The sequence below is a fragment of the Mytilus edulis genome, unplaced genomic scaffold (assembly GCF_963676685.1).
Source record: "Mytilus edulis unplaced genomic scaffold, xbMytEdul2.2 SCAFFOLD_429, whole genome shotgun sequence".
In the NCBI taxonomy this organism is placed as follows: Eukaryota; Metazoa; Mollusca; class Bivalvia; order Mytilida; family Mytilidae; genus Mytilus; species Mytilus edulis.
In genome coordinates, this window is record NW_027268095.1 from 1 (window position 1) to 16,256 (window position 16,256).

General features: G+C 34.5%; 1 protein-coding gene across 1 annotated transcript; it reads right to left on the reverse strand.

Annotated features, from left to right (window-relative positions):
- Positions 1-496: 496 nt before the first annotated feature.
- Positions 497-15,987, reverse strand: LOC139506755 (uncharacterized; the record flags this gene model as incomplete). The annotated part of the gene is made up of 7 exons (XM_071295543.1): positions 15,857-15,987; positions 12,787-12,947; positions 11,748-11,843; positions 10,979-11,122; positions 10,294-10,505; positions 4,621-4,710; positions 497-837 (listed from the first exon to the last, which is right to left on the reverse strand). Coding segments are annotated over exons 1-7 (1,147 nt in total), but the record flags the coding sequence as incomplete, so codon positions are not given.
- Positions 15,988-16,256: the final 269 nt, after the last annotated feature.

Consider the following 16,256-nt stretch of genomic DNA (forward strand, 5'->3'; position numbering starts at 1 on the left):
AAATTCTGGACCTAAATTTTTTTACAGTGTAATTTCAACCCCCTACTTGCAATTTGAGGCATTACACATGGAGAAATAAATTTGGAAGGGGTATAAAAATTAATGGCAAGTAATCCACTGTCAACACTAGGGACTATATTCGTGAACAACGAAAATCAAGGGACGACAATTGTCATTGGAAACATTCTTAAATAACTGTATACCCTAGAATGATGATTGTGGCAAAGTTTGTTTAAAATCATCTCACAGAAGTTTTGTTGTAAATGTTAACGAGGACAAATGATGACCCCAGACGACGGACGCCAAGTGATGAGAAAAGCTTTGAGGCCACGTGAGCTGAAAAATGAAATTAAAAATTTATTATGACAATGTCAGACAATCAAATTGCTACACATTACTTGAAATCAGAATAAATATTATCATAATCCAAAGGAAGTGAGAAAATAATAAATGGGGTTACCACATTCTGAACATGTATAGTATGTAATACTCTAACCTTCAAATAAACTCTCAATGGCTCCAATTTCTCGGCCATCGTTGTCACACATAAAGTATGGGGGGTTCCATCCTGGGTTCCATGTTTTTAATACGGCAAGGCCTTCTTTAATGTTGTGTCTGCTTTCCTTTCCGATGACAAATGCACCCGCTGCTTTATAGCCAACATTTGTAAGGACACATATCAGATACAATGGCATCTGATATTGCATGGTATTGTATGTGCTATCCATCAGAACGATTTCTTGACCATACTTGATCAAGAGTCTACTTTGGAATTCTGTCTGATGAACAAACAGAAATCCATGATAGTCTGTATTTGTATTATCTGCTATTTCTTGCCTATAAAAGAATATTTAGTTGTAATAAGTTGCATTTATTTCTTATTTATCTAATAAATAAACCATTCCATACTTTTATAAGCAAGTTTTATAAGACATCAGACAATCATTCGTTGAAGAGTTAAGTTAATCGCACCTGCACGAGTACAGTTAGAAGTAATGAAATCATTTTTGACTTGCGAGTGAAAACTGTAGATAGAGTTCATACAACATTTACTGTTTTATATACTAAAATATCAAATATTTTTTCTCAAAATATGTCAACAGTTTACCACATAGATGTTCCTGGATTTGTTTTAAACAAATCAAACTAATTTGATGCAATCAACTTATTCATTTCAGACAATTAAAGACCAACATTTCCCAGAAATAAATGCCTTGTTCAAATACGCCGATACATGTATTGCTATTCTCAGATAAAGTTTTCAAATTAAGTGAGAAGCAAATGCTGTCTGAATAAAAATTATTTCGTCATGTAGTAGTGTGAATATAAATGTATACCAAATTGTAATAGTTATAAGCCAAATGGAAATCAAATAGATATCAGATATAAATGGCTTCAATTATGGAACTGCTTAGTTAAGTATCCTAATAAATATATAATATGAAGCATACACAAATTATAATGTTATGAGTTACAAATGAAATGTTAATTCGTTCCCTAAACTGAAGATTGCCAAACAAATCAATGCCGAAACTTATAACTACAATTATAATAATATTACTAATATGATTGAATGTAAAGAGTAAGACACCATCTTCTGTAATCCAAGTCGAGGACTCGAACCTCAATCCCCCATCACAAGGACAGGTGTACTAACCATTGTACTAACAAGGATGTATGATGGAGTCAATAGTGTATGGCCCTCAGCCATATTATTACAGAAAACATCATCAATATTCCATTATCATGTGGAGATTAAGAGTAAATCATGTCCTAAAATCAATACTGCAATTAATTTGTAAAATTTGAAGTTAAAATTCCTAATATAATTTCAAAGAAGATCTAATTTCCTATTTTTCTACTTCTATGAAGATGAGCCAGACAGTTATCTATGAAGCCAAAAAATTTAAATGAAAATACAGTTTCATTTAATAATGTTAAACACCCTTTTTGAAGAATAATTTTCCCCTTTTTTGTTCCATTATCTTTCAACCTCTGTAAACTATCAGTATGTAAGTTATAATGAAGGCACTGGCTACGGTTACATGGAAATGTAACAATAATAAAACTATTATTGTTACATTGAGGACTAAATTGGATAAGGAACCGATTAATTACGAATGTAACAATAATTATTCAGGCTACGGTTACATTGCGTTATTGTTACATGAAAAACAGCAATGTACGCTAGATTTATTAAACTTCAATCTTCTATATAGTTTTGTTGCTTAATTCATTCATGTCATCTAAATAATACTTGTTATAATAATAAATAATAAATATTATTATTCAACAGTAGTTTTAGGTATTAATGGATTTGATGTTCTTTTAAAAAGATACTACTTCAAATTAGTAGTGCCAAAGGCGAAAAATATAGTTCAATGGTTTGTTGTTGAAAACTCGGGCTGAGAAAACTGTTCACTTTTAAGTATTTAACTGCACACCTACTAGTATAACTGTCATTATACTTTGAACAAAAGATGAAGAGATTCCTATTACCAATTTTGTTTGGGTGAAAAATTTAGAACTTGCATGGGATGAGTTTGAAACGAAACTGAAACAATATCAAGACAAAAATTTCATACAGCTATACAAACGCACTTACCAAAAATTGATACATCAAAAACAAAGTTTGCTAGCTGTGAACTAACACTGTGAACTTCTGTATACATGTATAAAATTGAGAATGGAAATGGGGAATGTGCCAAAGCGACAACAACCCGAACATCATGAACATAGAGCAGACAACACCCGAAGGTCACCAATGGGTCTTCAATGTAGCGAAAAACTCCCGCACCCGTCGGAGGCGTCCTTCAGCTTGCCCCTAAACAAATATGTATACTAGTTCAGTGATAATGGACGTCATACTTAACTCCGAATTATACACAAGAGACTAACATTAAACAAATCATACAACACTAACAAAGGCCATGCAAAGGCTCCTGCCTTGAGAAAAACGCAAAATTGCGGGGGAGTAAACATGTTTATGAGATATCAACCCTCCCCCACACCTGTAGCCAATGTAGAAAAAACAAACGCACAACACTACACATAGTAAAACTCAGTTTAAGAGATGTCCGAGTCCGATTTCAGAATCCACGGAGGACGTACTATAAAAAAATTAAAAAATTGTATGTTATACTTGTATGTATTGTAAAAATAAGATAATGTCTTCAACTTTATTATTTAGTACATATTACTAGTCCCATCGAACATTGCTGTTTTTCATGTAACAATAACGCAATGTAACCGTAGCCTCAATAATTATTGTTACATTCGTAATTAATCGGTTCCTTATCCAATTTAGTCCTCAATGTAACAATAATAGTTTTATTATTGTTACATTTCCATGTAACCGTACCCAGTGCCTACAATGAAAACAAGAGTGCACACGCTGAAATGTCTCGCCTTCTATACTAATCATTGATATTATGCTGATAGTCCTAAGTAAAAAGCTAAGCTTTATAACAACTGTACCATAAGCTTAACATTAACCAAGATAACTAAACAAAGACCAATGAACCTTGAAAATGAGGTCAAGGTCAGATGAACCATGCCAGGCAGACATGTACAGCTAACAATGCTTCTATACAACATATATAGTTGACCTATTACTTATAGTTTAAGAAAAATAGACCAAAACACAAAAACTTAACACTGTGCAATGAACCGTGAAAATGAGGTCACGGTCAAATAAAACCTGCGGGACTGACATAAAGATCATTAAATATTTCCATACACCAAATATAGTTGACCTATGGGATATAGTATTAGATAAGAAATCCAAAACTCAAAAACTGAACTTTGACCACTGAACCATGAAAATGAGGTCAAGGTCACATGACATCTGCCCGCTAGACATGTACACCTTACAATCATTCCATACAACAAATATAGGAGACCTATTGTATATAGTATGAGAACAACAGACCAAAACACAAAAATTTAACTATAACCACTGAACCATGAAAATGAGGTCAAGGTCAGATGACACCTGCCAGTTGGACATGTACACCTTACAGTCCTTCCATACACCGAATATACTAGCCCTATTGCTTATAGTATCTGAGATATGGACTTGCCCACCAAAACTTAACCTTGTTCACTGATCCATGAAATGAGGTCAAGGTCAAGTGAAAACTGTCTGACAGACATGAGGACCTTGCAAGGTACGCACATATCATATATAGTTATCCTATTACTTATAATAAGAGAGAATTGAACATTACAAAAAATTTGAACTTTTTTTTCAAGTGGTCCCTGAACCATGAAAATGAGGTCAAGGACATTGGACATGTGACTTACGGAAACTTGGTAACATGAGGCATCTATATACAAAGTATGAAGCATCCAGGTCTTCCACCTTCTAAAATATAAAGCTGTTAAGAAGGTAGTTAATGCCGCCGCCGTAGCCGCCGCCGCCGGAAGATCACTATCCCTATGTCAAGCTTTCTGCAACAAAAGTTGCAGGCTCGACAATGATTAGTTGACATCCTTATTTGGATTATTTAAGCTACCTGGTTAAGGACAAGAACTGTACCTGGATCTTAATCAGTTATTGTCATAAATTTGACAATAGAATTAATGTCAAAACATTTTCTGTTTAAATAAATGACTCACACAGGCTGATAAAAGAATTTATCTTTCGGACTGTCTTCTTTCCACTTGTTTACCAAAATTTGCAAATTTTGTTGATCATTTTTGCAGAATCTGTTATAAATAAAAGAAACATTTGTCAGGAATTACATCACTCACAGTTCAATGTCTTTTCAATAGACAGATACAATATTTAAGATATGAATAAATTTTTGTATGTAAATACTGTATTTATTCTAATGAACGCCCCGGGGGTGAAGACAATTTCCAAAAGGGGGGCCTCAATTAGAAAAATGAATTTCGTACCTTACTGCATTGACCTTTACCTGAATTTTCTTGAAACAGACTATAGTAACATACACGTGTTTCTTATTGTCTCCATAATCTATAAATAGCGTTTATCGGTAAAGTGACCTCATCAAATAATTTGTTAAAATTTTCGAATGAACAAGCGTGCATATCAATGGAACATAATTTCAACAGCGTACTGTGTAACTGACAGATCTATTTTTGGAACTTGTTCACACTGTGTTGGATTATCGAAGTGGATTAAAACATGGGCATTATTGATTTTTTCGGTTCATGTTTCTGAGTGACCGGGTCGATGTCTTAGCAATATTGTAATGGGTAACTTTCAATTTTATTTTTTTAACTGGAAAATGGGGGCGTTTATCAGAAGTCAAAAGTTCTGAACGCATGATTTTCGGTAGGGGGGCGTTAATTAGAAGGGGGGCTTTAAATAGAATAAAAACAGTAACTGATAAAGATAAAATAATTGTTTAAAAATGCTTAGGACAGTCCACAAACAGATTTTATCTATACTTACCATCAGTGGTTAACATACCAGATATTACTGCTATGCCTTGTCTACAAACAGATGTTGTCTATACCTACTGTCGGTGGTTAACATACCAGATAGTACTCCTATACACAGTCTACTAGCAGGTTTTGTCCATACCTACTGTCGGTGGTTAACATACCAGATAGTACTGGTATGCACTGTCTACAAACAGATTTTGTCTATACCTACTGTCGGTGGTTAACATACCAGATAGTACTGATATGCACTGTCTACAAACAGATTTTGTCTGTACCTGCTGTCGGTGGTTAACATACCAGATAGTACTGCTATGCACAGTCTACAAATAGTACTCCTATACACAGTCTACAAGCACATTTAATCTATACCTACTGTTGGTGGTTAACATACAAGATAGTACTGCTATGCACTGTCTACAAACAGATTTTGTCTGTACCTACTGTGGGTGGTTAACATACCAGATAGTACTGCTATGCACTGTCTACAAACAGATTTTGTCGGTACCTACTGTCGGTGGTTAACATACCAGATAGTACTGATATGCACTGTCTACAAACAGATTTTGTCTATACCTACTGTCGGTGGTTAACATACCAGATAGTACTCCTATACACTGTCTACTAGCAGGTTTTGTCTATACCTACTGTCGGTGGTTAACAAACAAAATAGAACTGGTATGCACTGTCTACAAACAGATTTTGTCTATACCTACTGTCGGTGGTTAACAAACAAAATAGAACTGGTATGCACTGTCTACAAACAGATTTTATCTATACCTACTGTCGGTGGTTAACATACCAGATAGTACTGATATGCACTGTCTACAAACAGATTTTGTGTATACCAACTGTCGGTGGTTAACATACCAAATAGTACTCCTATACACAGTCTACAAGCAGATTTTATCTATACCTACTGTCGGTGGTTAACATACCAGATAGTACTCCTATACACAGTTTGCAAGCAGATTTTATCTATACATACTGTGGGTGGTTAACATACCAGATAGTACTCCTATACACTGTCTACAAACAGATTTTGTCTATACCTACTGTCGGTGGTTAACATACCAGACAGTACTCCTATACACAGTCTACTAGCAGGTTTTGTCTATACCTACTGTCGGTGGTTAACATACCAGATAGTACTGCTATACACAGTCTACAAACAGATTTTGTCTATACCTACTGTCGGTGGTTAACATACAAGATAGTACTGCTATGCACTGTCTACAAACAGATTTTGTCTATACCTACTGTCGGTGGTTAACATACCAGATAGTACTCCTATACACTGTCTACTAGCAGGTTTTGTCTATACCTACTGTCGGTGGTTAACAAACCAGATAGAACTGGTATGCACTGTCTACAAACAGATTTTGTCTATACCTACTGTCGGTGGTTAACATACCAGATAGTACTCCTATACACAGTTTGCAAGCAGATTTTATCTATACCTACTGTCGGTGGTTAACATACCAGATAGTACTGATATGCACTGTCTACAAACAGATTTTGTGTATACCAACTGTCGGTGGTTAACATACCAGATAGTACTCCTATACACAGTCTACTAGCAGGTTTTGTCTATACCTACTGTCGGTGGTTAACATACCAGATAGTACTCCAATACACAGTCTACTAGCAGGTTTTGTCTATACCTACTGTCGGTGGTTAACATACCAGATAGTACTGGTATGCACTGTCTACAAACAGATTTTGTCTATACCTACTGTCGGTGGTTAACATACCAGATAGTACTCCTATACACAGTCTACTAGCAGGTTTTATCTATACCTACTGTCGGTGGTTAACATACCAAATAGTACTCCTATACACAGTCTACAAGCAGATTTTATCTATACCTACTGTCGGTGGTTAACATACCAGATAGTACTCCTATACACAGTTTGCAAGCAGATTTTATCTATACATACTGTGGGTGGTTAACATACCAGATAGTACTCCTATACACTGTCTACAAACAGATTTTGTCTATACCTACTGTCGGTGGTTAACATACCAGACAGTACTCCTATACACAGTCTACTAGCAGGTTTTGTCTATACCTACTGTCGGTGGTTAACATACCAGATAGTACTGGTATGCACTGTCTACAAACAGATTTTGTCTATACCTAATGTCGGTGGTTAACATACCAGATAGTACTCCTATACACAGTCTACAAGCAGATTTTATCTATACCTACTGTCGGTGGTTAACATACCAGATAGTACTGATATGCACTGTCTACAAACAGATTTTGTCTGTACCTGCTGTCGGTGGTTAACATACCAGATAGTACTGCTATGCCTTGTCTACAAACAGATGTTGTCTATACCTACTGTCGGTGGTTAACATACCAGATAGTACTCCTATACACTGTCTACTAGCAGGTTTTGTCTATACCTACTGTCGGTGGTTAACAAACAAAATAGAACTGGTATGCACTGTCTACAAACAGATTTTGTCTATACCTACTGTCGGTGGTTAACATAGCAAATAGTACTCCTATACACAGTTTGCAAGCAGATTTTATCTATACCTACTGTCGGTGGTTAACATACCAGATAGTACTCCTATACACTGTCTACTAGCAGGTTTTGTCTATACCTACTGTCGGTGGTTAACAAACAAAATAGAACTGGTATGCACTGTCTACAAACAGGTTTTGTCTATACCTACTGTCGGTGGTTAACATACCAGATAGTACTGATATGCACTGTCTACAAACAGATTTTGTGTATACCAACTGTCGGTGGTTAACATACCAGATAGTACTCCTATACACAGTCTACTAGCAGGTTTTGTCTATACCTACTGTCGGTGGTTAACATACCAGATAGTACTGGTATGCACTGTCTACAAACAGATTTTGTCTTTACCTACTGTCGGTGGTTAACATACCAGGTAGTACTCCTATACACAGTCTACAAGCAGATTTTATCTATACCTACTGTCGGTGGTTAACATACCAGATAGTACTGCTATGCACAGTCTACAAATAGTACTCCTATACACAGTCTACAAGGACATTTAATCTATACCTACTGTCGGTGGTTAACATACAAGATAGTACTGCTATGCACTGTCTACAAACAGATTTTGTCTGTACCTACTGTGGGTGGTTAACATACCAGATAGTACTGCTATGCACTGTCTACAAACAGATTTTGTCGGTACCTACCGTTGGTGGTTAACATACCAGATAGTACTGCTATGCACAGTCTACAAACAGATTTTATCTATACCTACTGTCGGTGGTTAACATACGAGATAGAACTGCTATGCACTGTCTACAAACAGATTTTGTCTATACCTACTGTTGGTGGTTAACATACCAGATAGTACTCCTATACACTGTCTACAAACAGATTTTGTCTATACTTACTGTCGGTGGTTAACATATCTGAGAGTACTGGTATCCACTGTCTACAAAAAGGTTTTGTCTATACCTACTGTCGGTGGTTAACATACCAGATAGTACTCCTATACACTGTCTACAAACAGATTTTGTGTATACCAACTGTCGGAGGTTAACATACCAGATAGTACTCCTATACACAGTCTACTAGCAGATTTTGTCTATACCTACTGTCGGTGGTTAACATACGAGATAGTACTGCTATGCACTGTCTACAAACAGATTTTGTCTACACCTACTGTCGGTGGTTAACATACCAGATAGTACTCCTATACACTGTCTACAAACAGATTTTGTGTATACCTACTGTCGGTGGTTAACATATCTGAGAGTACTGGTATGCACTATCGACAAACAGGTTTTGTCCATACCTACTGTTGGTGGTTAACATACGAGATAGTACTGCTATGCACTGTCTACAAACAGATTTTGTCTATACCTACTGTCGGTGGTTAACATACCAGATAGTACTGCTATGCACAGTCTACTAACAGATTTTGTCTGTACCTACTGTGGGTGGTTAACATACCAGATGGTACCCCTATACACAGTGTACAAGCAGATTTTATCTATACCTACTGTTGGTGGTTAACATACCAGATAGTACTGGTATGCACTGTCTACAAACAGATTTTGTCTGTACCTACCGTTGGTGGTTAACATACCAGATAGTACTGCTATGCACAGTCTACAAGCAGATTTTGTCTATACCTACTGTCGGTGGTTAACATACCACATAGTACTCCTATACACAGTCTACAAGGAGATTTTATCTATACCTACTGTCGGTGGTTAACATGCCATATAGTACTGTTATGCACTGTGTACAAACAGATTTTGTCTGTACCTACCGTCGGTTGTTAACATAGCAGATAGTACTGATATGCCTTGTCTACAAACCGATTTTGTCTATACCTACTGTCGGTGGTTAACATACGAGAAAGTACTGCTATGCACTGTCTACAAACAGATTTTGTCTGTACCTACCGTCGGTGGTTAACATACCAGATAGTACTGCTATGCACAGTCTACAAACAGATTTTGTCTGTACCTACTGTCTACAAACAGATTTTGTCTGTACCTACTGTCGGTGGTTAACATACCAGATAGTACTGTTATGCACTGTCTACAAACAGATGTTGTCTATACCTTCTGTCGGTGGTTAACATGCTAGAAAGAACTGCTATGTACAACAACCTGGAATCATTATTTTTCTTGTATACCAATTTTTTGTTGGCTTTGTGAGTAGGTCCTTGTGAGTACATGTCACCCACAAAATGAAGAGTTGAAATAGTGTTTTATTTCTATTTTATTTTGCCTCTGACTCAGCAGAGATTTGAAAATTAAGAAAACATAATATCAATTTAAAGGCAAGTTTCCATCAAGTCATGAAAAGTGATACCTACAGATTTATATTGTAGGTAAACAGTATTACATATACTGAAATCACTTACCTGGAAGCAACAATAGCTTGGTAAATATGGTTCCTTATGTCAACATCAGTAGGAAAAAATCTTCTATTACTGTTGGTAGTTGTGACTTCCAAATCACGAACAAAAAGTTCCAATAACTTTTTCACCTCAGGAACCCTCCTTATGCCATCATCTACTAATTCAACTATTTTCCTATTTATTCTTCTGTCAACTGGTAAGCAGTATGCAGCCATCTGTACAAAAATAATTTCAATCTGAACCCTGTACTAGTATGACTTCATTGCTTATTTGTTATCTGTGTCACATAGAAAATGACTGTATGCATAGGAATATCAAAACATCTGTTATACAAAGTTTGAGATGATCCAATGTCAAATGAAGTCTTATACATCTACATGTATATGTAAATGTATGTATAAGGACAATTTAAGCTGTCATGAAAAATGTTGAAAGCAAATTTGAGATAAACAAATGCCATGTAGTTGGAAAACTGGAAAATCCCCTTTTTTTGGTGAATGGAGTCCCATAACTCCAGAAATATAAAATGTAAAACTTATAATTGAAACAGTCAATACTTTAATACAATTAACAAAAGTTCCATGACAAATGGTGAAAGTGTTTTGAAGTATAATACAAAATGTTGACAACAGGTATAGCACAATATATGCAATAAACTGTAAACAAATATCAAAATAGTATAATATACTTCTCCAATCAGATGACATGCATGGTCCTCTTCCTTTGGCAAGGACACATACACTCGGTATTCTTTAAGTGTTTGATTTGTAAAGGAATCTTTGAGTTGTTTTGCCATTTTCTTTTTTTTCCATTGTGAGGCAGTACCTTGTATCTGGTGAAGAAATGTGTTTTGTTTCAATAAAAGGAAATATATAACAAATGGAACAAAGGAATATTGAATAAAAATGTTACAAGTTGGCACAGTGAATGTGTTAGTCTGCAGTTTTGTTTCCATATACTAGTGAAAGTGTATGAGGACTGCTTTAAAAATATCCTTCAAATTTTGAAAGCAGTTCAGGGATTGTAGAAAAAAGTGGTGTGATCATCAATTCAACTATCTGTTAAAAAATTAGTTAACCAAATTAATAGTTTTTGATTTGTAGGTTACCTTTTTTTTTTTAAAGTTCATTCTAATGTAAGATATAAAGTTTATTCCTCTGTAAACTGCAATTTTCTAATGGTATTAAAGAAAGTGCACTTATATCAAGTTGTGACACATTAATGTCAACCTTCATCCAGAGCAATAAAAAGTAATGGACTAAAAAAATATGTTGACCATTGCCTTTTTCCTATTTATATGACTAGGTATTGATAATGACCTTTATTTAACTATTTTGTTTCCTTGTCTTTCTTGTCAAATTTAATGTAAAAGGTTTGATTTGCTGAAATGTTTTTTTTTTATAAATTAAGTAGATGCACATTTACTTCTTTTCCTGAGTATACTGACTATACACTACCTCATATTCAGGAAATTTCAGAATTTTTCTCAATCTTACTGTGGCTAAGCAATTCTGTTTTTTGGTATTCTGAATTAATCTTTTGCCATTCTGGGTCTACAGGAAAAAGAATAAACTTACTGAATTATTTGTGAAAAAGGACAATAAATAATTGTGATTTTAACATTTTAGGTAAAAGAAATAAATTGAACAACACTATTAAGATTGTAAAAGGCATCTTTTCATTGCTTTTTGATTTCTTTATAATCTCGAAAACCAATCTTTTGTCATACAACCAACAAATTCTTAAAAAAAACGTTTCTTTCTTTTTAAAAGTGAACCAATTATAGTCTAAGCCTGGAATGTCACATTATATACTCTGTGTGAGACCTGAATAACATAAAATGGACATAAAAAAACATTCCTAATATACATTGTCATTAAAACATGATTAATATGCACCTAGAAAGCAATGTATCACACAGGCATCAGTCTGCAATCAGTTTAATGTTGTTTATGACTATGACCTCCTAAATCATTATGGATCATCTTGAAATTTTATGAGACAGAACATACATTTTTGTTTACATCAGTGTGAAATTCAATATTTGGAACAAATAAAGTATAACATGTATAACATGTAGAACTACAATATTTTAATACAGTTTTTAAAGTTAAGGATCGCAGGAATAAATGGATGGAAAAATGGAATAGAACATTGGTGATACTACATAGAGACAGGAAATTTGCCATACATAACGCTGACAATCAACCTTTCAAATTGAAACATGGTAAAATGAACATTGTATTAAAAGTAAAAAATCTGAAGTACTTGGAGGCATATTTGGCTCATTGGCCATTATAAATCATCTTATTTTCATGATAACTACAGTATCATGACAATTTCTCCTCAAGCTAAACAGACACTCCAATTTGACAACAGTTTCAATTTAAGTTCTGCAGATCAAAAGAGTGTAAAACATAGGGTCGGTAGGTTTGTTTATTGTTACAATCTAACAATGTGCAAAACTAGAGTTATAATTACAACTGTGTGAATTACCTCAGTGTCTGTATGGCGGCGATTTGGTCCCTGGTGACATTCTCGTACCTCTAGTCCTAGTACAATGTATGGCACATTATCAGGTGGAATATGGGGACCAGAACCTGTTTTATTATTGGGATCCTCCCACCATATGCGATGTCCTTCCAAATTTTTAACATCTGTGGATTCAAATATATGAAATTAAAAGTAACAAAAAAATCAACCTTTCAGGATTGTTAAGAAAAAGTAAACTCTTTTAACCTATGCCGAAAATCACATTAGGTAATGCAATGGTCATGACCATGATGACTAGAGAAATCAACAAATTTTTTTTTATGATACATTTAAAATGAATCAATCAAATTTTTTTTTTTTAATTATTGTGGTTTTCATACATGTATATACAATGATATACAATGTATGACAATACGATGTCACAATTTCTAAAGCTATGGCAGTTTTTAGTTTTCTACAAATATATGGTAGATTTTGAAATTGTAAAATTGAAAATGGAAATGGGGAAGGTGTCAAAGACACAAAAACCCGACAATAAAGCAGACAACAACCGAATGCCACCAATAAGAATTTTTGGGGAAAATAGTAAACCCTAAAACCACAATTAGAAATGTAGTCTTATTTGGTTGTTATCAAAGACAATGGGGGAACACATAGAAACAGTTACCATTCCAGATGACAGTTGTGTTATATAAACTATTTTATTACCTTAAGACATTGCAACATGTGCCACATGTACATGTGGAGCAGGACATGCTTACTCTTCTGGAGCACCTGATTTTACTTTTAATTTTTACTTTGACTTACATGTATTTGAGTATATTTTCATATGTTTTGCTTTTATGTTTCCTTGTTATTAACTATTTCATTGTCCTGATGGTACTCTTTAAATTTCTTATAAGATAATGTGCGAGAGTTTTTTTTTGTTATTTGTAATTATTAAGGGCCATCATTTGGAAAAGTTCATCCATAGTTAGAAAACGACATATATTTGCCATAGATTTGGATTCGAAATAATTTACCATAGATTTAGGTTGGCCACATCCTCCTTACCTTGAAGAGACAAATTCAAGTATTTGTGGTCAGGTGGTAATAACATAAAATTTACTAATAATACTAAATAGTCAAAGAAATATAACAACAATGTCATGAATAAGATATTGTAATACTTATTATGTAAAATTACTTGACAAAACCATTATAAATACGGTCCTATAAATACTAGTGTTCATTAAAGAAATCATAATAATGCAATTCAAAATTAATCATTATCAGATTATTTACTTTTATATTTCAAAATAAAACTTTAATATTGTTTTCACTTTCAGACAAATTATTCTCCTATACATGAATTACAAATATAGTCAGCTAAATAGTCACTTTACTAGTATACTTTCATTTAAGAAGCAGACTACACATCAATGTTACCTAAAGTTTAAACATTGGATTATCTGTCCTCAAATTCATTTTTTTATTAGTACATATCCTGACCTGCAAGTTTTATGATACTCTACTGTAATAACTGACATGTCAAAGGTATGGCTATAGTGTGAATGGTTATGAAGTCTTGAAAAGCTAATTCATGTTTTTTAATGAAGCTTGTCCTATGAAGGCTTCACAGAAACAGCACATGATAGGCCAGCCACATTTTCAAAGAATAAAGTTCAGTCAACTCTCAATGTCATGTTTGAAATTTATTAAAAACAAAAGGGAGCTTACATCAATAGATATAAACATGATACACAATTCATCGAATAATCATTGTCTGAAAACTGGAAAAATCACACCCTTTTTAATGAATAAAACCCCATCAGAAATGTAAAATGTTAACTTTACAAAATTCAAAAGGGAACTAACATCAATAGATATAAACAATTCATCAAAGTTTCAAGAGAACTGCTCAAAGCATATTTGAGTTATTCCCCAAAATCTAGAGAATTCCCCTTTTCTATAAATAAAACCCTGTAACTTGGAAACAAATAAAATCCTGTAACACAAAAACATAAAATCTCAAATTTATAAAAATTAAAAGGGAGCTCATGACAATAGATATGAACAATTTAACAAAAATTCTTGCAAGTTGGTGAAAGCATTCTTGTGTTATTGTCCAAAAATTTGTAAATCCCATTTTTTTTAATGAAAACCACATAATTCAGACACATATATAACATCTAAAATTTATAAAAAAAAAAAAAGGGGAGATTACCTAAATAGATATAAACAATTCATCAAAGTTTAATGAAAATTGGTAAAAGCGTTTTTGAGTTAATAACTGACATGTTGAAGACAGAGAGACGGATGGGCAGACGGACAACAGAATACCCAGATATGTCCCGTAAACAATCGTATTAAAGCATTTCAAAGACATAAAATTATTTGGACTACATGTACAATGAAGTTATGGTCGATATATCCTATGGTTTCAAAAAACATGAACTATGAGACTCAATGTGCATGATCCAGGACTGTCTGAGTGGTTTTAGTCTGACTGTTATTGTGATTGTAATGAGATAATTTGTGATATTTTAGAACATGGCAAGGCCTGCATCTGTTCTTCTGTGTGCAAGATCTCACCATTGATCTATCATGTCACATACACTTCATGTGTTTCTGTGTCAGTTATTGACAAATGTATCAAGTTGTAGCAGCTCTTCTTTGTATCTTTTCTTCTTTGTATCCTCAGTTAAGTAAGGGTCTAATACTGAACAGGCATTATTTGTGGATCAAGAAATTTTCATTAGTAAGGGCTCTTTGACTCTTAACTGCCAAAGAGGGGCCAAATACAATCATGTATCAGTGATTACTTATTTAATCAACCAATATTTTCAAGGAAAAGAGGGGCTGGGCGCCTCAGCCTCTTTTAATCAACCTCTGCCTCTGGGCACATTCTAGTGTTGTTCAAATAATTATGGCGTCTTTGTTGCAAAATATCATAATTAGCAGGACAACTTTGATAGTTGGGCTATAGAAGCGTGGCAGTATGGACGTCGCGTCCTTCGTCCACTTCGTCGTCTACATATTCATTTTTAAATTATGATGGCTCCTTTTTTTTCACTACAGACTTAAATCTTACCATGTACACCAAGGTTTCTGCTTTTCTGAGCAGAATAACATGAGGTCGTCTCGACCTCATGTTCTCCAATGTAAGCGTACGCATCTGCGTCGCAAAAAAACATTCCTTCTCTTTCAAAGTAATTTCCAAAAAGAGGTAGCTATGGGATAAACTGGTCCGCCATTCCATCTATAGCCTTGCACCGAAGGCGATAGCGATAAGTGAACACAACAGGGGTCCAGTTTACCTATGGGAAAAAAGAAGAAGCTAAAATATTGTTGACAGCCCCGCAAGTCCGTATACTTTTCCTACCTTCACACTAAAGAGCTCCAAAAGTAGGCGTTCTTAGGTGCAATGGGCGTGGCTAAAAACCGACTCTCGGTGGTTAACGTCTCTCGATGGTTAACTTTAAGTGCCTACC